Genomic DNA, 22724 nt, shown 5'->3' with positions numbered 1-22724 from the left:
CAAATAATAAAACCAAAATAATGCAATCTTTTAAAAATGTTTTAAAGGTAATTCAGTTTTACTGTGTACATATTAATATATTAATATATATGTATGAATGCTGGCGAAGGAGTCTAGGTTTTGTTAGTGCTTATTAAAAATAATTTATTGAAGATTTAAAAAATTTAAATTTGCCAAATCAGAGAGCCAAAAAGCAATAGCTCATACATCTTTGGTAAAAGTATCTGCAGAAATATTTTTTTGATATTTAGTTATATGGAACCATATCCCTATAAATATTTTAGCTTCAAACAAAGGGTATCTGCCTATTGAATAATTTCTCAAACATGGGTCCAAGGAACTGCTATTATCAAATGATTAGAAGGTATCAGGTAGTAAAAAGAAATCTAAAAAATCATTTTTTAAAACATGTTTATAGCCATATAATTTCATTGCCTTGGTTGAAATCTTAAATGGAGAGTTTAGGAAATAGCATTCCTAAAATGGAAAATACTTTAAAGAAAAAAATTTGTTATTTTTTAAGTAATATTTTTAAAGAATACATGTTAGTGGATTATACATATATAGTTATTAATAAACTGAGAGACATGTTGTTTTCACGGCAGGGCAAGGCACAAATTAACAAATTACAGTAAACATAGAATGAACTAACTAATGTCCTAGTGGTGTGAATATGACAAATTTATAGTCTTCAGGCCTCAGACCTCTTTACTTTCAAGTTTGAGCTAGACAGTTGCTGTCAAGCGTGAATGAGACTACAGTAGACCATCTATAAGGACAGTCAGCACTTGGCATTAAGTAATGGTATTATTGTTATAAGACACGTTATAGAAAGTGCAGGAAAAAATATGATCTTTATTTTTCATTAGGTCATATCCCTTGTGAGCCCAAATAGAAGGGAGGGAAGATGGTATACATATTGAAAGCCACTGAATAAATTAGGCAGAATATGGTTAAAATAAGTATAAGGAGCATATACTGTGTATTCTATAGGATTTCAAAAGAGGGAGATAGACACTGAGCTGAAAACAACATGAAAGGTTAACTGTTAATAAGCAAGACTTAAAATGTGAGGCTGTGTATGTGTGCTTGTTGCTTAGTTGTGTCCAACTCTTGTGACCCCATAGACTATAGCCTGCCAGGCTCCATGGGATTCTCCATGCAAGAATATTGGAGGGGGTCACCATTTCCTTCTCCAGCGGATCTTCCTGACCCAGGAATCACACCCAGGTCTCCTGCATTGCAGGTAGACTCTTTACCAACTGAGCTATGAGGGAAGCCCAAAATGTGAGGCTGGAGATGATTAAATATATCTTTCAATTTCCTTCATCCCTTATATGCCATGAGCTCTTTCTATATACAAAGTAAGGCCAGATTACTCTGCTCATTTTGGAGTTTGATGGAAGATCCATCTGAGACCTGGAGAATCTCATAAATATATACATGACTGGGTATTCTCCTAAACCTCTTTTTCTTAAAATGGGATTAGGGTTGGCACAATGAAGTCCATGTTTTATGCCATTTCTCCGTATCTAATTATATATACTTTTTTGTATAGATGTAGTATTTATCTCTACACTCAAGTTTTATAGAGTATATGAGTACTGCCCATTATAAAAAGGTCTTTTATTCTTTTTATTTTTAAGTGTTAAATTCCTAACCACAGGTATTTCTTGTGGTGTTTTTGTAATGAAAATACATTTTTCCTAGTTAATAGAAATAATCTTAAATTGAATAAGGATTGTTGTTCAGTCGCTCAGTCGTGTCTGACTCTTTGTGACCCCATGGACTGTAACCCACCAGGCTCCTCTGTCCATGGGACTCTCCAGGCAAGAATATTGGAGTGGGTTGCCATTTCCTTCTCCAGTGTAAGGATTAGAAAACAGAAAACTAGATCATTTCTCCATTATAAAAAGTACTAATAAAAGAGAAGTGAGACTTGGGGTGCCTAGAGTGACACCTCAGTAGCAGTGAGCACCCAGGACCCAGAACTTGGTTTCTAAACACCATTCTCCAATAAAAGGAACCAGAAGAAAAAAAAAAAAAGAGCAAAGGGGGCTTTTAAGGTACAAATGCCAAAAATGTTCTCTTGTCCAAATTCTAAATCAAAACTTTCTTAAAATTGTTTGTCAAGGAGAAATATAAACCTTAAAGGTATTCTCTACAAATAATAAGACTTTGGCAATTTGAGTGAATAAACAATTTATTCCAATTATTACTCACAAACTAGTAATTTTTGTATTGCATCTGATTCATGGGAAAAGTTTTTAAATAAGAGCTAAAAGTTTGTTTCTGTCTGAATGTGTGTATCTGTTATAGATAAGGTAATTTTATGCCTCTGAATGTCAATGCCAAAATTAATTTTTTAAAAAACCTCTAACTGGCTAAAACAACCAAGATAAAATAAAATTCTGAAAAATATAAACTAATCCCCCAAATTTTCAAGCTCACATGATCTAGGATTAATCTTTAATAAACAAACACTTGATTTAATTAAAATAAGCAGGTCTTTAAATTTATAAACATTAAATATAAAACTGTTATTTTACTTAAAATTAAATAAGCTCATACTAGCTCTGTTACAAAATTTGTCAGCAAGATGAATAGCTTGGGATGGTGACTGACTTTGTCTAATTGCTCATGAAATTTTCATGAGTGATCTAAACATAATTGTTGGGAACAAGTGATTTACGTAGACCTTAACGGAATAGGACTTTAGAGTCTTGCTGAGTAAGGCGAGTTAAATGACAAGAATTCATTGAATGGCTAGATCATTTGCAAATAAGATAAAATACTGAACATTAATTGCTAAACTGCTAAGTTGCTTCAGTCGTGTCCGACTCTGTGTGACCTCATAGACGGCAGCCCACCAGGCTCCCCCCATCCCTGGGGTTCTCCAGGCAAGAACACTGGAGTGGGTTGCCACTTCCTTCTCCAATGCATGAAAGTGAAAAGTGAAAGTGAAGTCGCTAAGTTGTGTCCGACTCTTCGCAACCCCATGGACTGCAGCCTACCAGGCTCCTCCGTCCATGGGATTTTCCAGGCAAGAGTACTGGAGTGGGTTGCCATTGCCTTCTCCAATTGCTAAACAGTCAAAGTTTATTTATCTATTTTTGTCTTATTATAGAAAATCTGAAGATGTTTGGGTCTTATAGTAAATATGTTTTAAACCACATTGAAGAAAATATGTGCTGAGGAACTATATGTTCCTAGAAATTATGAAATATAATCCTAAATTTGCTAATAAAATATACTGGTAGAGCCAAAAAAAAAAAAGCGCCAGAGAAAGGAAACTCAATCATTAACTAGAAAAGGCTCAGTCTAAAATAATGGATATTATTCATTTGCTAAAATCTTTCAGTTAATATTGTTTTTATACAAAAAGTATTACATTATTTTCACCTATAAATCTATTTGAAATCAGCTGAATTTTTCTTAGTGTTTGGAAATTTTCAAAAGGGGAATCTGTCCACACATACCTTATTATCAAAACAGAATATTTGGACATTCACTTTTACAACAAAAACTAAAATCCAATTAATCATCACTTAAAGAAAATTAAATTTAAAAATGTATAGGCAAGTTTGCCTTTGTATTACTATTTTTAAATAACTGCATTTAATTATCACATTAGGAAGAAGTATGAAGCAAGAAAAATCCTATAAAAGATACAAACATCAATTTCTGAATTCCATGGAACAGAACCATATACATAGAAGTTACTAGTACACTGTATTCAGGATTATCCAATACATATTCTTGAAAAAGCTGAAGATTTATTGTTAAAAAGGTTTTTTCCCAGGCCCTGACAGGAATAAGTCACATATAAAGCTCTGTCTCTATGACCTCAGTAGGTACGCAAAAGTAAACTTTATAAAGTTTTTTCTAAACATATGACTATTTGTTGAGTTTTTCTAACTTCCACAGGAACAGGTCTTATTTTGAGCTTGGTTTTGACTTATTTTCTTGTTTTTTTCCTCAGGTCATTTCACTCTTCACTTCAGAGTTTGGTGAAACATAAGATTAGATTCATTTTGCACCATCATACTGAAGGCTCCATTGGTTATGAACACTTCACCAATGTATTTCCAAGTGTGCTAACCCAGTAGCAACTTATGGCTATGAGCACTGTATTTTATGATTTAGAAATGATGGTTTTAACAACTTGCAGTTGTGACCTTTTATTTTACTAGCTCATTTCTCTGCCTTATGTCCCCATAGATCACATACACATAATGCAACATATAACATATAATAATTGAATGTGTGATATTCACAGATTGCTGCCATGTGTTCTTTTAGCTATCTGCCAGCCTCCCTGTAAGAATGGTGGTCACTGCATGAGAAATGTGTGCACCTGTCCTGAAGGACACACTGGTAGGAGATGCCAAAAAAAGTAAGACACTACGAAATATGTTTGCCAGCTACAGGTAAAGCAAACATATTAAATAGCAAAACTATTGACATTTAAGGACTAATACTTCATCCCTTTATTTCCAGGTATCTGTGTTCCCATGTGCATTAATGGAGGAAAGTGTGTGGGACCAAGGCTTTGCTCTTGTCCTTCTGGCTGGACAGGGAAACAGTGCAACACGTGTAAGGGAAATGCCCTTAAAATGCTAAAGTCCACATGGGAACGTAAAGCAGGACTTCAGACAAAGAGCGTGTTCATTGTTTTTTGTTTCCTTGCTTTTATTTTTTCTTATTTAGTCCTACTTTAGAATTTATCTTTTCTTTTTTTTAGAATTTATCTTTTTTATTTCAATCTTCTTCCATTTCCCTGTGCAAAGCAATCCTCCTTCCATTGGTTTATTACTGGACTTGCCTAAACTTCTAAATCTAAAAGGTCCTAATTTCCTTACAAAAGATGTATGAGCTTTCCTAGGAAATTCGCAATTAGCATCAGTTGCATCGGTGTTTCAACTTTAAAACTGTTTTCCATAAATGTCTCTTGGAATGTCAACATCAAACAAACTCCTCTGCCTTATATCGAAATAAATCACTTCATTAAAAAAATATATATATATCTTTTTAAAATAGAGTAAAATTCCAGTTCCTCTGAACTCTTTCTTTCTAATTAGCAGAGGTACAGGGTATCCTGTATTTTCCAGTCTATCCAATACAGTTGCCAGGATAAATGACATGTATTTAAGTCTTGTCTCAGTTATAAGTAGGAGTCAGGGGAAGTTTTTTAAAAAAATTACTGATTTCTTGGCCCCGTCTCAGACCCGTTCAGAACCTCCTGGGAGGTTTTATTGCTTTCAATCTAGATGATGGCAGTTCTCATTCAAATGTTTCATTTTTTCCATAAAAGTCTAACAATGGGAAAAAGTTAAGGGGAAAAATTTTTTAATCATTGATTTTTAACTGTTTCTCACTTTTCTTTAATGAAAATTGTTGTGGCTTATGGTAGGATTTGACTAGTAAATTAAGTTTTACACTTATATTTTCATTTGTAGCAATCTGCTTTCAGAAATGTAAAAATGGTGGTGACTGTATTGCTCCCAGCATACACCATTGTCCTACCACATGGGCAGGAGCACAGTGTCAAATACGTAAGCCTACAGAACTCACTTTCTACTCTATGTTCCGAATTCGAATCTATTATAATTATTAACTAAAGTATCGCTTTAAGAGAAATATATATAGAAAAATAAATCCCAGTATGCTGATCCATTAGAGTTTTAGAAATGGAGGGATGTCTTATTCATTTCTATACCTATTTAAAAAGGAATGTATGGTATGTTATATTAATGTTTTGTGTAACTTAGAAAGATCCAAAGTACAGTCTGTGGGGTGTCAGTGAATTCCTCTTAGGTGGACTTAAGAATTTTTTTTCTCATTTTAGAAGATTTTCTTTTTCTTCCAGTTTTACTGCAATATAATTTACATTCTACACTGTATAAGGTGTACAACATAATGATTTTACTTACATACATCATGAAATGATTACCACAATGTTTAGTGAATATTCATCTCATATATGTATAACATTAAAGAATTTTTTAAAAAAGTATCTTTTCCTTGTGATGAGAACTTTTACTCTCTTATAAGGTTTTGTATATAATGCACAGTGGTGTTAATTATATTTATCGTGTTGTACATTTCATCCCCAGTACTTATTTAACTAGAAGTTTGTGGCTTTTGACTGCTTTCCTCCAAGGGGGAATTAGATAAAGAAGATTTTATTATATAGTTTAAATGTTTTTCTATATTATAGGGTAGATATATATCTATCATGGAAATTAGAGAAAATATGAAAAACTTTTTAAAAATAAATCTCTCCAAATTCCTTCACCCAGAACTAGTTTCTGCCTTGATTTTCTCATCTTAGCTATTTCCACTTTTAGTCATAAATTTTTACATAGATGGGATCTCATGCTATAGAGAAAACGAAAATTTTATGCAATTTTGAAATTTATATAAACTTGAAATAACATCTTAAAATATTAACAAACATTGACTTAATGGGAAAAATAGAAAATTTCCTCAAAGTACTTTCAAATGTTCAATAACTACATAATATCAAAACTGGTAAAGAAAATGTATTATAAACTGAAATTACACAATTGTAAAATGACTGTACTTTTTTACTAAAAATACCTGCTCTGCTTTTCAGTATGCTTGAACCACACTCATTTCCATTTGTCAGAGATTCTGCATATAATTTTTATGAATCTTAGAGTTTATTTTATTGTTAATTACTACTCACTTCTCAATCTAGTAAAATATTTTCAAAGAATTCATTAAGTGCTAGTACTTATGTAAGAAATATCTGCTCAAAAATCAGTAAATCACATTGAAAGTTAGATGTGATAAAATGCTATAAAAAGGAACACTCAACCTCGATTTGGCCTACTCATTCTGGAGAGGGCTTGTGTGGACTACGAGAGAGAATGATGAGATGCTAAAAGCACATTAATGTGAAAATATGCTCCAATGATTGTGAACTCAGGTACTCTGAGCACAGTCTGAAGATATGTTTTTGCACCTTGTAGCTTTTGTGTGAGTTTTTCAAAGTCTCCTTCCTCAAAAATGCTTTACTTCTTTCTGTGTGGAAACTGTCTAAATATTGATGATGTTATTTATACAAGTTGTTTTACTGCCATCTTCTGGAAAAATTGTTGTAATAAATATTAAATCTATGATGTCTGTGATATGAACAGTGTTTAGTTAGCTGTGTAACCTCGTCCTTTACACAACCTGCTCAGCTGTACACAATAGCTCTGATGAAAACATACCTTTCAATGTTGCATTTATACGAAAGGTAGTATTATTCTTATATATGCAAGCTTCGAATATGAGCTATTTAAACATGCTTCTCTGGTGAAAAATAACTGTATTGTATATAATTTTACATTATGCCTATATTTAGTCAGTATTACTTAAAAGTGTTTCAGAGTCCTTAGAAACATAATTTTAAATGATATATTAAATTCCATAATATAAATACTATAATTCACTTGACCTTTCCTCTCATGTTGAACATTTCTGTTATTTTCAAACTGCTACTATTATAAGAATTTTTCTCTATAGGTGGGTAGGCAGGTAATTGATAGCGGAAAGAAAAAGACAAAAGATAAATAGATATTGAAATAGATATAGATATTTTAAAACTGCATAGGAAGAGATTTTAAAGAAGAAATTTCTAGTACAGATAATATGAAAATCTTTAGGAAGCTTCCAATAGAGTTGTTTCACATTAAACTTCCATTCAGTTCAGTTCAGTCACTCAGTCGTGTCCGACTCTTTGCGACCCCATGAATCGCAGCACGCCAGGCCTCCCTGTCCATCACCAACTCCCAGAGTTCACTCAGATTCACGTCCATTGAGTCAGTGATGCCATCCAGCCATCTCATCCTCGGTCATCCCCTTCTCCTCCTGCCCCCAATCCCTCCCAGCATCAGAGTCTTTTCCAATGAGTCAACTCTTCGCATGAGGTGGCCAAAGTACTGGAGTTTCAGCTTTAGCATCATTCCTTCCAAAGAAATCCCAGGGCTGATCTCCTTCAGAATGGTTGGTTGGATCTCCTTGCAGTCCAAGGGACTCTCAAAAGTCTTCTCTAACACCACAGTTCTAAAGCATCAATTCTTCGGCGCTCAGCCTTCTTCACAGTCCAACTCTCACATCCATACATGACCACAGGAAAAACCATAGCCTTGACTAGATGGACCTTACATAAAATTGTCTGTTTTTCCATATGTTGGTCAGTACTGAGTTGCCCCTTTTAAATTTTCGCTAAAAAAGTTTTATTAAAAAGCAAATTATGAATGCTGATTTGAATCTCCTCTCTAAAGAAAACAAAAAGATATGTTTTAAATACTTTAAAATATAGCCAATGAAAGTGTTTGCTTTAATAATATTGATATCTTTATGAAATAGTGAAACTGTTGTGTTGTGTTTGGGGGTGTTTGGTCTTTTGATGTCTGCATATGTGGGTGTTTACATACTGGTTGCAGAAATATAGTACTGCAGTTGGTCATTCATTGATTCTTTGGAATCAATGGCCTTTGGAATTGTCTGAAGCATTTGTGTTAAAAGACAGTAACTGTAAAAACTTGTGTATTACAGCAATTTGCAATCAAAAGTATCTTTATGGAGGCAGATGTGTACTCCCCAACATATGTTCTTGCCTCACTGGAGAACAAAGAATATTCTGGAGTCAAAAGTGAAAAGCATATACAGGTATTTTACATTTTAAACAAAGAATGTATTAGATATTGACACCTGCCATCAACTGGGATATTCAGATACAGTAATTTATACCTATTTGTTAACGCTTTTTGTTCTTTTACTTCTAAAATAGAAAATACACAAGATTTTACTGTTTTCCTCTAAAACTAGAAATCATCTCATTTTTGTGTCATTATAGAGTTATCTTTTTACTCAGAATTTTCATGTGCGCTTATGGAATTTCAGCGTGTAGATAACAACCATCAAACATTATGTAATATTTCATGACACCAGAGCTGAAAGAGAGCAAGTATCTCACAATATAGATTTAAGACACTAATAATTTATATTTGGTCAAATGCTAGTTAAAAAGACCACCTTCACCCTTTAAAAACATTTCACCACCTTTACATCAGGGAATCACTACTTCATTGTTGAGGGGAGGTGTGTTTCTAAACATGTTCAGTGGATCATATGCCACTGAAGCACTGAATATACTCATTCCTTTTCTTGATGATAGTTCTCTCTTCATTTGAGTCCATGCATGCTAAGTCGCTTCAGTCCTGTCCGGCTCTTTGCAAACATATGGACTGTTGCCTGCCAGGCTCCTCGGTCCACGAGATTTCTCAGGCAAGAATACTGGAGTGGGTCGCCATGCCCTCCTCCAAGGGACCTTCCCAACTCAGGGATGCAACTCACATCTACTCAGGGATGCAACTCACATCTCTTGTGTCTTCTGCACTGGTAAGCAGGTTTTGTACAACTAGCACCACCTGGGAAGCCCCTCTTTTCATTTACTTGATGTATGTTCAGTTGCGTCCTACTCTTTGTGACTGTGGGCTGGAGCCTGCCAGGCTCCTCTGTCCATGGGATTTTCCAGGCAAAAATAACTGGAGTAGGTTTCCAAAAAACCATTTCAGGGAAAACAATTTTTAAAACTTTTCATATCATTAGAATTAGGATTTCTTTGTATTTTGAAAATCAAGAAAGCAATAAGACTTTCTTGCAGTTTCTGAAGCCCCCCCCCCAAGTAAATTATAAGGCCAGTGCTATGTAAATATCTATTTTAAAAGTTTCTATGATTATAAAATGCACTTGTAAAATGAAATTGAATTTTTTAGGCCTCCAATCTTAAATGTCTAAATATCACCAGCCAAGGTATTTTTTCAGTCCTGATTCCTACACAATCACCAAAAAAAAAAAAAAAGAAAGAAAAGAAAAAAGAAAAATTGCAGCAGAACTCTCCAAAAATTTTTTAATCTGTTGGTTTAGTTGCTAATTTGTGTCCGACTCGTGTGACCCCATAGACTGTAGCCTGCCAGGCTCTTCTGTCCATGGGATTCTCCAAGCAAGAATACTGGAGTGGGTTGCCATTTCCTTCTCCAGGGGATCTTTCCCACCCAGGGATTGAACCCAGGTCTCCTGCACTGCAGGCAGATTCTTTATCAACTGAGCTACTATCTATTAGATTTCCTTTTAAAAAGCAATTATATGCTATTTAACACTTCAAAAAATCGAAGGGTCTTGCATATCAAAGTACTCTGGAGTATATCATATTTTGAAAAATGGTAAGGAATTTTATTCCTGAAGATACTGAATCAGATTGGCTTGGTGGTAAAGTGGATATGTATATCTATCTTTCTCTTAGCACTGGTGTTCCTCATGGAAGGATACGATCTCTATTTTGAGAAAAACAAGATCATAATAGTATTATGGTTTGAAAACCAGAAAACAAAAGTTACTGAGTATTTGATCAGCTATTATTGAGAAAAATAAATATTTTAATATAAAAGTTTGAGTTTCTTGGATTTGAAGGCAGTCTGAATATAATTTATTTGAGATTTTTTTATGGCACAGAAAACCCTATGACCTCAAAAGCTTTCAAGTCCACTTTGACATACTAAACTACTTCTCTATGTTCTACTTTTATGTATTTCTTTCCTATCTGAATCCTTCCTCATATGATTACTAACAGATCATCATCCCCATTTATGTTTCTGAGATCCGTCTGGAACCATATTAAGGAAAGAAAAAACATGAGGTCATGGGGCAAATGAAACAAAAAGCGTTAGCTCAAGGACCACATGCCCTGCTCTGCTGTAACCTGCTCTCCCAAGCTCTTATGGGTTGCTAGAATTTCAGTGAAAGAGACCAAGAATTACTGGCTAGAAAGAAGACACAGAGAAAGAGGAAATGGGGAAGGGAAGTGCTAAAGAGGGTAATTTGATGAACAGCTTTGAGAGATTTCATAACTTGCTGCCTAACTGCCAAGTGTATTTCACATCCCTGCCACTTGTTTGCTCTGTGACCTTGGGTAAGGTATTAAATCCCACCCTGAGCCTTAATTGTTTTCATCTGTAATATGGAGCTTATATGGGTTGTCATAGAATTAACGGAGAAGGCAATGGCACCCCACTCCAGTACTCTTGCCTGGAAAACCCCATGGATGGAGGAGCCTGGTAGGCTGCAGTTCATGGGGTTGCTGAGGGTCGGACACGACTGAGCGACTTCACCTTCACTTTTCACTTTCATGCATTGGAGAAGGAAATGGCAACCCACTCCAGTGTTCTTGCCTGGAGAATCCCAGGGACAGGGGAGCCTGGTGGGCTGCCAACTATGGGGTCGCACAGAGTCGGACACGACTTAAGCGACTTAGCAGCAGCAGCAGCATAGGATTAAATATGTTAAAATATGTGAAGTACCTAGAACAGTGCCTGGTATGTAGAAAACACTATGTAAGTTTATTGGTGGTTACATTGAATAGAGGAATAGAGAGAGGTGGAGAAAGAAAAGGATGGACAAAGAGACTTGAGAGGAAATTTTGCAATACATGAATGTCAAAAGTCTTTTCCTGGAGAATATAAAAATACTTATTTGGTTTTATTGAGCATGGATATTTCTTGAATATAACCCTTTACCAAGATGGAATCATATACAATTGTATGCAAGCTCCATTAAGTCACAGGTATTTTGACTTTTAAATATGATCTTGATTAGATCTCAATTTTGTGAGAGCAGTTCTTAGTCTCTAGTGCTTTATGTCAGGAGGAAGAAGGTAGCAAATAATGAGTCAGAATTACCTAGTTTTCTAACATTCTTTGAAACTTAATTTCCCTCTTTCTACTGTAGGTCAAATACCATTGAGTAATATCAAGTATAAGAATGGACATTTTTATTCAGAAGAAGTTGAAGTTAACTATTAATACTTGAAGTTTATTTGAACATCATTCTTAAAGCTCTTTTAAAGGCCGAGGAAACTAATAAAAACAGACTGGTCTTAGTTGGCACTGTTGGATAAAAGGAAAGGAGAAATCCAGATAATCAAAATTTTACTTTGACATGTGATTTGTTATTAACATATTGAAATGATATTTCTAACAGTCACAATATTTAATAAACTGAATATTTTCCCTGTCTTTACTGTGACAATGTCTTTATCATCTGGGACCAGTCAGCATCACAGAAGGCATCTGCCGTATCCAGATATAAAGTGTTAATGCAAAATTACGAACTCTCAGGACTGTTGCAAGAGCCTTGGTGGGGATGGGGGAGGCTAGGGAAGAGGTCAGGAAAGCAGCTGCTGAAGGTCAGAGAAATTGAGAATGAAGATGTCACTTTAATTTCAAGCATCTAACAGCAAACACCTTTGAAGAAATAATGGCTTCCTATTCATGTCCAGCTTCTAACTCTCTGGAAGGCTCTTCTCATTGGTGAACCAACCACACAGAGAAAGGGTTCTGGAAAATGTAGCTGCTACCCTTAGGAGGAAGTGACAGTGATGCAGAGGGAACAAAGTGAGCTCACACGGACATACTGAAAGCTCTGCATCTTACTGCTTTGGACTATATTCTGGAGATAAAGCTATTACTTTTCAGTGATAAAAAACCATGTTTAGTTTGGTCTGTTTATTTCTCATCTCTACTCTTTCTGCTGCTCTGACGTGTACCATTTCTGGAGAGCAGGGAAGAAATAATGGAATTTGGAGTTTTAAAAGACTCACTTGATCACTGTGCTTTCCGTGTAAAGGTCTTTTATTCATCCATTCTTTTCAGTACCACGATCTATTTTGATGCAGAAACGAGAGAAACGGTCACAAAATCAAATCCGCCTATAAATATCAAAAGAGATTTGAATACTTCATAAAAGAAAATTAGATTGATATGCTTGTTAAAGAAGTGGGAATGTCAGCAAAGAATATACAAATAACTGAAAGCTCTGTTTCAGAGATGCAAATAATTATACATTAACTAGAGTTATAACACTTCTCTTTTTTTCTATATTTGACCTCAAACTTCATTATCTTTTTCAAAAAACATTTTAATTTGAACCTGCCTATTAAATCATATGAGTTTACAGAACTCATTTTTTTTTAATGGAAAGACTAAGCATTCCTAGGCCATGTCTACAATTACAAGACAAAGTAAGACATCGTTAGAATAAAATTATTGCCTAGCTTTGATAAGAATCTAAGCATTCAGTGTCAGAATTAAAGAGATTTTTATCATTTCACCTTTGCTGAAAGATAAAGAATCATTTAAGAGAATGTAACATGTTTTACTAAGTCTTATTTTATTACCAAAAATATAGAAATACAAATGCAATATAAATCTTTAATAATTTATATGTGGTTAAATTTGTAATCTGTTGTGAAAATAAGTGCTAGAAAGAAAAAAGTACTTTAGATGAAAGTAAATAATTTTTTAAAGTTAATAACTAGAATTAAAATTCCTATAGAAGCTGTAATAATGAAATAGCTATAATTTTTATATCTGCTTCTGCCTTCTTTGCTCAGTATACAGCACTGCAATTTTATTAGTAACCTTACTAAGCTGATCTTCAATGTATATTTTTTATAGTTAAAAAGTTATAATAGCTCAAGGATTTATCCTGAAATGTCTAAACCAGGATTTAAAAATCTTCATAAATGTTTTCTAGATCCACACCAAGACTCTCAAGCTGCAGTTAAAATATTAATCAGTAGACTATGCATTTATAATAGATTTAATGGACCTGTATAGGCTAATAATGAAGAAATGCTATGGTTTACAGCTTACAGATTTTATATAAAAGCACTCTTTATGAAAGCTAATGACTCATGCAAATGGGAGTAATGTTTTAGAAATATAATGTGAATTTTGAAAAGCAAGTAATTTGATAGATTTATGAGAAGTAATTTAAGTTTTTCTTATTTCCCAGTTATATTTTCACATCTATTAACTTGAAAAATCTTTTATCCAAAATCTATTTGGAGAATATTTTGAAGATAATGAATGTTTGAGAATTTAAGCAAAAGTACTTCAACATGTGTAACTTCCAGTGTTTATGTCATCTTCTGAAAAAGAATTCTGATCTTAAACATTGTTTAATATGCCTGGCTGTTTTGTGTTTATTCGTGTTAACATTTAAATGAAATATTTGAATTATCAAATATTCTTAACCTTTCTTTGACCCTCTAGAGTTGGGGAGACCTGGGTTTTAATTCAACCCCTCATCTTCATGCCATCTTTTCCCAGTTATGTGGACTTGCACAAAGAGCTTCTATATTTAATTCCTTCATTTGTAAGATAGGGATAAATAATTCTCATTTCAGAGATTAGTTCATTTTAATTTAAAATGAGATAATTATAAATAATTTTTCACAATGTCATCTAATAAATGCCCAATATATGAGTGTTATTATATGTTTTTTGTTGCTAAAAATGAATTAGTGGAAGCACTAGGCTGAGGAAAAGATGACAGACTCCTCTATTTGGGTTTTTGGTTTTCCAATGATTATTGTATATTGGTATTTCTTGTTCCTGACTAAAGAGTTTACTTTTAAAAAGCACTGATTAAACAATATGTAAGTCAAAAGCAAGATAAAATAAGTGGATGTAAATTTTCAATCAACTCTGGCATACAGTTATTTAAAATTGAGGACAGTCTTGTCCATCAATGTGGAAACAAACTTAACCCCAGCTGTCAATCTTTTAAAAATGTTGTAATTGCCAGATGGAATTAGCAGAGTTTCACCTGCAGATGGTGCTAGATCCTCATTTCCCAGATAGCACACACGCAATGCAAAACGACCACTGGGTAAGACAGCATTTTAAACATTTAATGCAGACATGACATCTTTCAAAAATAAATTTCTTCGCTAACACAGCATCGGTCTTTCTTGTGACCTAGACATCTGTTACATCTGGTGATTAATCAATAATTTCAGCCACTTGGCTGACTGCCGTTAACAACTCCCATTGTGCTAGTAAGGGATGAATTGTATTTGAAGATTTAGTGACAATCTATACTCATTGGAAAAGACTCTGATGCTGGGAGGGATTGGGGGCAGGAGAAAAAGGGGATGACAGAGGATGAGATGGCTGGATGGCATCACCAACTCGATGGACGTGAGTTTGAGTGAACTCCGGGAGTTGGTGATGGACAGGGAGGCCTGGCGTGCTGCAATTCATGGGGTCGCAGAGTCAGACACGACCGAGCGACTGAACTGAACTGAGATTTAAATTGCTGTGAGAATTATTAGGGTAAGCAGAAAACCTTTGTTTTTCATACGTACACTGAACTTGGAAAAGTCTAGCAATGAAAATGGCCAGTACTTTCAGGTATTTCAAAGTTATAATTTTTTCTCCTATTATTGACAAATAATCATAAGTCCCATACGTGGTACACCCTGAGAGGAAAAGAGGCTTTGTAAAAAGGATGATGGTTTCCTAAATATACTCCTTCTTGGCACTATAATTTTATCTGAAGTAAGCAGGTTCCCCCCAGCTATATGTCTTATATATGACAATACCTGGGAAGTTTTTGACTTGAGAGACTAGAAACTTGAGAAAAGTATTAAGACTTACTGAACACAAACAGTATAGTGAAAGTAATTCCATTGTATTTCCCAACTCCCTTAGATAGGCAGAAAGATAAATAGATCATATACTATACATATATATAGTAGATTCTGATATTAAACTTAAATCTTGCTCACCAAGTCACTGTGGCCCTTGCTAATGTGACCAAGAGATACTGTTAGGACCTAGTTTAGATTCTCATTCTAAGATCTCAGGATCTTCATCTGCATTTTCTTTACTGCTTTGGTTCAATTCTGCCTGAGCTGGGATGTTCTCTCTTGGTTGAGGGCTCTGATTACGAATCAAAGGAAATTCTTAGGGTTTGTGTTTCCATGCCTCCAAGTTGTGTTTTTAGCCATCAAGACCTGTCAGTGTATGACAAAAACCACTACAATATTGTAAAGTAATTAGCCTCCAATTAAAATTAAAAAAAAAAAAAGACCTGGCATTTTTTTCTAAGGACGATCTTGATGACATCCCCATTAGTTTAAGGAGACAGCAGCTTCAAGGTGCTTCATCTATGAAGCAACCCCTTTGTTGCCATATCAGTGTCCTCCGCTGATGCACTCTCACTGATGACTTGCAATTTCTGAGGACTCCAGAAATAAACAGGACTTTTTTTTTCAAATTCTTTTTTGTGACAATAGTCAATTCTTCCTTTGGAGCTGACCTGAAATCTATCTCCCCATGTTAAAGATTCAAGCCATTTTCAGTGTAATATCATCAATGCACCCTGCCTGCAGCATTACAAGTGAAATAAATAAAGCACCAGAAATGCTATGGATAGTCTGACCCCTTCATTTTCTACACAGTGGGCTGCAAAGAAGAGCAGAATGGTTCTAACCAAGAAAAAAACACAAAGCAGTAGCAGAACTTGGTGAAAAAAAAAAAAAACTGGGGCACCTTTCTCATAGCATTTCTATCATGTCTCACATGACTGATAGAAAAATATTCTGAAAAATATTTTAGTTTTCTTTTTCTCCCCAGAAAAGAAGAAACAGCTGTAGGAAATGGAAATTGACCTTACCAGAAATAAAACTTGAATTGCTCATTTTGAGGGTTGGCATACGGCTGTGTGCTTGGCTCTGCAGAGCAAGAGTGGGATTTTTCTAGAGCCATATGGTTGGAATCAAGAAGGGCAATGAGTTAAAGCAGACAGAAGGCAGTTTACGGGGAATGACAAAGCCCTCAAGCATAATATATTCTAGAATGTTTCCAATCTTAGATTTACGTTGAAAAGGAGGGGGCTGCCAAGAGATGCACTGAGGTATTTTTCTCCTGAAATGAGAAAACAAGGATCCCAGATTGTACTAGCTGTCAGCTCTGCTTAGATGACCTTACCTTCCAGTCACTGTTAAACCAAATGATTAAGAGAAATGTCCTGTTTCTAATTGCTTTGAACATCATGATAAGTCTTCCAAACCAGTATCTATTGAGTTTCCACTGAAACAGAAAATTCCTTCATTAACCCATACAGACAGGTTGATAACAGGCTCTGCCAGGCTATATTACTAAGCACTAACTAACCTAGTGAGACAACTGACTAGAAAGGGAGTTGTTTCCTTCCTCACCCCTCAGGGAAAACGAAACTGACAAGCGTGGTTGAAACCATGATGGATAAGCAGTTTGTAACTTCTGACAGAATTCTCGTGCTGAAAATATGTATGTGAGATTTTAACTAATTAGGCCTCAAGCTCTTTGTAAAAGTCACATTGCAATTAATTAAGATGCTACTCATTATTTTTCAAAAAGCAAATTTTTTATCATAATTCACAAAAGTGTCAGAGAAGAGTAAACATTCTAACACTATCATATCATAATTTTTAATGCTAAAATAGATAAAATATTTAGGATGAACTTTGTTATTTTTAAGCTGTTCATTTGACTTGAAATTGACATACTGTTATGACTACTTTAGCTAACATGTGATTATAATTGAGTTAAATGAAAATTAAAATCAAGATTTGTAATATTTTATTGTGATCCAAACTTAAAGAATTATCACATCCACTTTTAAGAGCAGTGCTACAAAATGGGACCTGTCAGTGGAAATCTTGAGAGATACAGCCAATTAAGACAGTACATAAAAATTTTAAATAATAACCTCTGATATACTACTCTTTTAATAATAATATTTTAAGTGACATCAATAGAAAAATAGTTTTATATATTCAGCTATGAAATTTCTATAGACCATATGAAACAGTAAGTCATGCAGAACTTAATCTTACATCTTCGAAAGATGGCTATATTAAATGAAAAATATGAAAAGGCAAGCTTTTAGACAATCCTACTATACTCATTTTAAAATCTGTGTTCGCATGCACATATGTTTTTATTAACAACATTTCTATGAAGACATATAAATTTTTTTAATTGGTTACCTTAAGAAAGTACGATTAGGAGATGAGGAATGATTTATATGGATGTTACTTATTACTTCTTATATATATTTGTACCATCTGCTTAAAATTTTTATAGTGATCTTAATTTTGTAATGTATACTTTTGCAGAATCTTCAATTAGCTTCAAACAATGCTGCTCCCTTGAAATACCAAGTAAGAGACATTCAGAATAATACGAACTGAAAAAGGATAACTGCATAGTTTATCCTAACTGAAAAGGGGCAATTACAATTCATTAAAAATTTAATATGTTATTTTAGAAAATTTCAGTTGTGGTACTTTTTTCAGAGCAAAAAATTTTCCTAACTCATTATTGCATATGGATTTAAGTTGTAAACTGTTATATTTAAAGAAAATGGTTTACAGTCCTATGAGTATTATCATAAGATTAAAATTAATTGCTCAGAATTTTCAGCTGAGGCCAAACTGGACAGCTAATCAGTCATAAGCTAATGTTATTAGCTTGATTCTTGTTATCACACTGTCTTGTGATAATACCAGGCAAGTGGGTGGACAGAAAAAAGAAAAAACCCTCCATATAAAAATGATGGAACCAAGTTCTTTTGTTTGCAATAGTTCTAACATTTAGAGATCACATTTACAGCAAAGACTTTAGTTTATTACCTGAATAATTCAAGTAAAAAACTTACATGTGCTTAAATTCATGGGACCAAAAATCCATAAAGTATATTTTCTACTTTTAAGTTTGTTACAATGCCTTTTATTTGAAAATTTTGGAGCCTTTAAAAGACTGAATTAACTATATCTTAAAATGAATGAATGAACACTTTAAAGACAGAATTAAAATGCACCATATATAAAATCTGAAGTACAGAAGAATGAAGTAAACTTTCCTCTAAAAGTCATAAGTCAGATAAAATGCAATGGCTAATTTTAGTAGAGTCTAATATCAATAACCTCAGATATGCAGATGACACCACCCTTATGGCAGAAAGTGAAGAGGAACTAAAAAGCCTCTTGATGAAAGTGAAAGAGGAGAGTGAAAAAGTTGGCTTAAAGCTCAACATTCATAAAACGAAGACCATGGCATCCGGTCGCATCACTTCATGGGAAATAGATGGGGAAACAGAGGAAACAGTGCCAGACTTTATTTTTGGGGGCTCCAAAATCACTGCAGATGGTGGTTGCAGCCATGAAATTAAAAGACGCTTACTCCTTGGAAGGAAAGTTATGATCAACCTATAGAGTATATTCAAAAGCAGAGACATTACTTTGCCAACTAAGGTCCGTCTAGAATTTCTTTGGAAGGAATGATGCTAAAGCTGAAACTCCAGTACTTTGGCCACCTCATGCAAAGAGCTGACTCATTGGAAAAGACTTTGATGCTGGGAGGGATTGGGGGCAGGAGAAGAAGGGGACGACAGAGGATGAGATGGCTGGATGGTATCACGGACCTGATGGATGCAAGTCTGAGTGAACTCCGGGAGTTGGTGATGGACAGGGAGGCCTGGTGTGCTGCGATTCATGGGGTCGCAAAGAGTCAGACACGACTGAGCGACTGAACTGAACTGAACTGAACTGAACTGAAACCTATCAAGTGTCAGTCTTGACTAGGTACAGCTTTTTGTTTCAGAAAATGATGACTATCTTTTTGAAAAAAATATGCGATATTTGATACATACAAAAGAAAATGACACTGTATCTCTGAAGTTATAAACAATACCAAAATGGACACCTACAACTCAATCAATTCAGAAATATGCCAATGACAAAACAGTTGCACCTATTTCTGCTCTCCTTTTGTAACCTTGCTTCTCCCCACTCCAAATTATTGTCCTGTATTTTCTGTTCATAACCTGTGTTGTACATGCATGCTAAGTCACTCCAGTCGTGTCCAACTCTTTGAGACTTCATGGACTATAGCCTGTCAGGCTCCTCTGTCAATAGGATTCTCCAGGTAAGAATTCTGGAGTGGGTTGCCATGCCCTCCTCCAGGGGATCTTCCCAACTCAGGGACTGAACTTGCATCTCTCATGTCTCCTGCATTGGCGTCTGGGTTCTTTACCACTAGCACCATATTAGACAACCTCTGAGATGGTCCCCAATGACCACCACTTTTTAATGTTAATACCCTTATGTGATCCCCTTCTTTGGAGGGTATGCTGAACTTAGTGATTCATTTCTAACCAACAGAATATGACAGGAGGAATGACTGTCACTTCTAAAATTAGGTATAAGATACCTAACTTCTCTCCCTACCACTATATCCCCTTTCCTTTCTCTCTCTCTTTCCTTCCACTCCCCTCATTTTCCCTTTCTTCATCTCTGAGAAAAGCCAGGTGCCATGCTACCAGTTTGCCCATAAGAAGGCCTATATAGCAATGAACTGAGGGAGGCCTCCAGCCAACCCAGGAAGAGCTGAGGCCTCAGTCCAACAACCCAGGAGGAACTGAATCTTGATAAAAACCACAAGAGTGATTTTTGAGTGGATCCTCCCCAGATCAAGCCTTGAGATGATACCATCATCCTGACTGAAACCTCAAAAGACACCATGAGCCAAAGCACTTAAACCACACCTGAATTCCTGACCTACAGGTAATGTGATAAAAGAAAATCATGTTTTTCTGAGTCACCATTTTTTGGAATAACTTGTTAGATAACAAATGTTTATCCTTACCTTTATAAAGTTTTGATACAGAGCAAAAAGTTTATTAATTTCTGTTAAATCCAAACTTTAAACTTTTTTTCAATTCTTCATCTTGTGAATTTATTATCTGCCTAATCTTCTATAATTTAGAAAGGTACTGAAATATCTTTTTTTTCTTTTTTGTATTGGTTTAGTTCTCCTTGTAATTTTATCAAATTTCCCTTTGTATACTTGAGGCCATTAAATTAGATGCCCATAAGCTTCTAGTATAATAAGCCTTTTCTTAGTAGCATAACATATTGGTTAAGTGGATGGACTCTGGGGACAAATTGGCTTCTGCATTTGAACCCTAATCTTACTCCTTACAAGCTGTGATCTGAAGCAAATTATTTAACCTCCATCCCTTCATTTCCTCATCTAAAAAAAAGGAAATACAAATAATGCCTAACTGTTGGATTTAAAAGTAGTTTAAACAAGTTGATACTTTAACACAGACAACAATAGTTGACATAGAACTATTGGTAAATCACTATATGTTGTGACTTATTTATCCTTAATGCTTTTTGCTTAATTGTTATTAAAGATTAGCTTAAAATTATTTTGAAAGCTATTCATCTTTATTTAAATTTTCCTGAAACAAAAATATTTATCTGGCTAATCATTTTCTACTGTACTTTCAACGATTCTCTAGCCTTAAGTTGTACGTGTGCTTCTGGAATTCAATGCAAGGCTGATGTTTCTTTTTACTACTAGTCATTCTGCCTTTTAATTGGAGAAATTGTGTATCATGAATTACAAATATTTTGACTTATTTCTTATCATTTTGGTTTTTCCTAGGTGTTCCACTTCTGCTATATTTTCTCTCTTCATACTTTCTTTTGGATTGATTGAGATGCTATATTTGTTTGGATTTTGCTTCCTCTTTTCCCTTTAACTGGCCTGGGCATAATATATATTTTGATCTTTATGATTATTGCCTTTGAAATTTGCAGTTGAAAAACAAAATATAAGTCATTCTTCACTCTTATTTCAAAAAATATAACTTTTTCAACAGTTTAATTCCTGTCAGTCTCTTTCCAAGTTACATGCTATTGTTTAATTTTATCTTCCTTTATACTCTAATTTAGAAATTATTACTATTATTTATAAGGATAACATTTGATTAAGTGTTTAGTAATTTGCTTTCCATTCTTCCTTGCCTCTTGACCTTCATTTTGGAATCAATTTTTTTCTCCCAAAGTACATTCATTTTGAAGTTCCTTTAGTAAATTTCTATTGATGGTAAATATTCTGTTTTTATGTTAAAGTACTATTATGATTCCCTCTTACTTGAAAATAGTTGTGCTGGATACTTAATCCTAGTTTCATGGTTATTTTCTTTCTATCCACTGAAACTATTACTTCACTGTTTCTAAAATTTATCTTATCAACCTAATTGTTGTTACTCTGTTTTATTCTGGTTCTTATCCTATTCCTCTTTTTTTATTTGTTCTGTAATTTGACAAGGTGTCTAAATGTCATTTTATTTTTAATTTATACTGCTCAATAAGTATTATATTTATTGTATCTATGGATTCATTCAATACCTACTCATAAGGTTGTTACAAGCATTAATTAATGAAAGTCAAGTGCTGTGAACAGTACTTTGTACAGAATTGATACTATGTGTTTTACTGTTATTGAATAATGATCACTTTTATTATCCTCTCCTTAATATTGCCCGCCACCACTGCCATTACTTGTATTCTTTCTTCTAGGACACCCATTAGGATTATAAAGCACCTGTCCATTCCAGTCTAAATATCAATTAAATAATCTTTCCTATTTTCCAAATCCTTGCTTCTCTGTGCTGCTAGATAATTTTGCAGATCTATGTCTGAATCACTAATTATCTTTTGCTGCTGCTGCTGCTCCTAAGTCACTTCAGTCGTGTCCAACTCTGTGCGACCCCATAGACGGCAGCCCAACAGGCTACCCTACCCCTGGGAGTCTCCAAGCAAGAACAATGGAGTGGGTTGCCATTTCCTTCTCCAATGCATGAAAGTGAAAAGTGAAAGTGAAGTCGCTCTGTCGTGTCTGACTCTTAGTGACCCCATGGACCACAGCCTACCAGGCTCCTCCATCCATGGGATTTTCCAGGCAAGAGTACTGCAGTGGGGTGCCATCTGCTGTTTAATCCATAAGCATTGGTGATTAGGC

General features: G+C 34.6%; 1 protein-coding gene across 1 annotated transcript in view; it reads left to right on the top strand.

Annotated features, from left to right (window-relative positions):
• The window catches only part of VWDE (von Willebrand factor D and EGF domains), an 80063-nt gene extending 61963 nt beyond the window's left edge, over positions 1-18100 (top strand). The window contains 7 exon segments of the mRNA XM_040260948.1: positions 4303-4395; positions 4501-4596; positions 5460-5555; positions 8572-8648; positions 8650-8685; positions 14665-14748; positions 18026-18100. Of these exon segments, the coding sequence (XP_040116882.1) occupies positions 4303-4395; positions 4501-4596; positions 5460-5555; positions 8572-8648; positions 8650-8685; positions 14665-14748; positions 18026-18100 (557 nt within the window).
• Positions 18101-22724: the final 4624 nt, after the last annotated feature.

Source organism: Oryx dammah, unplaced genomic scaffold (genome assembly GCF_014754425.2).
Source record: "Oryx dammah isolate SB20612 unplaced genomic scaffold, SCBI_Odam_1.1 HiC_scaffold_18, whole genome shotgun sequence".
Lineage (NCBI taxonomy): Eukaryota > Metazoa > Chordata > Mammalia > Artiodactyla > Bovidae > Oryx > Oryx dammah.
Note: the sequence above shows the minus strand (reverse complement) of the source record. Positions and strands in the feature narration are given on the sequence as shown.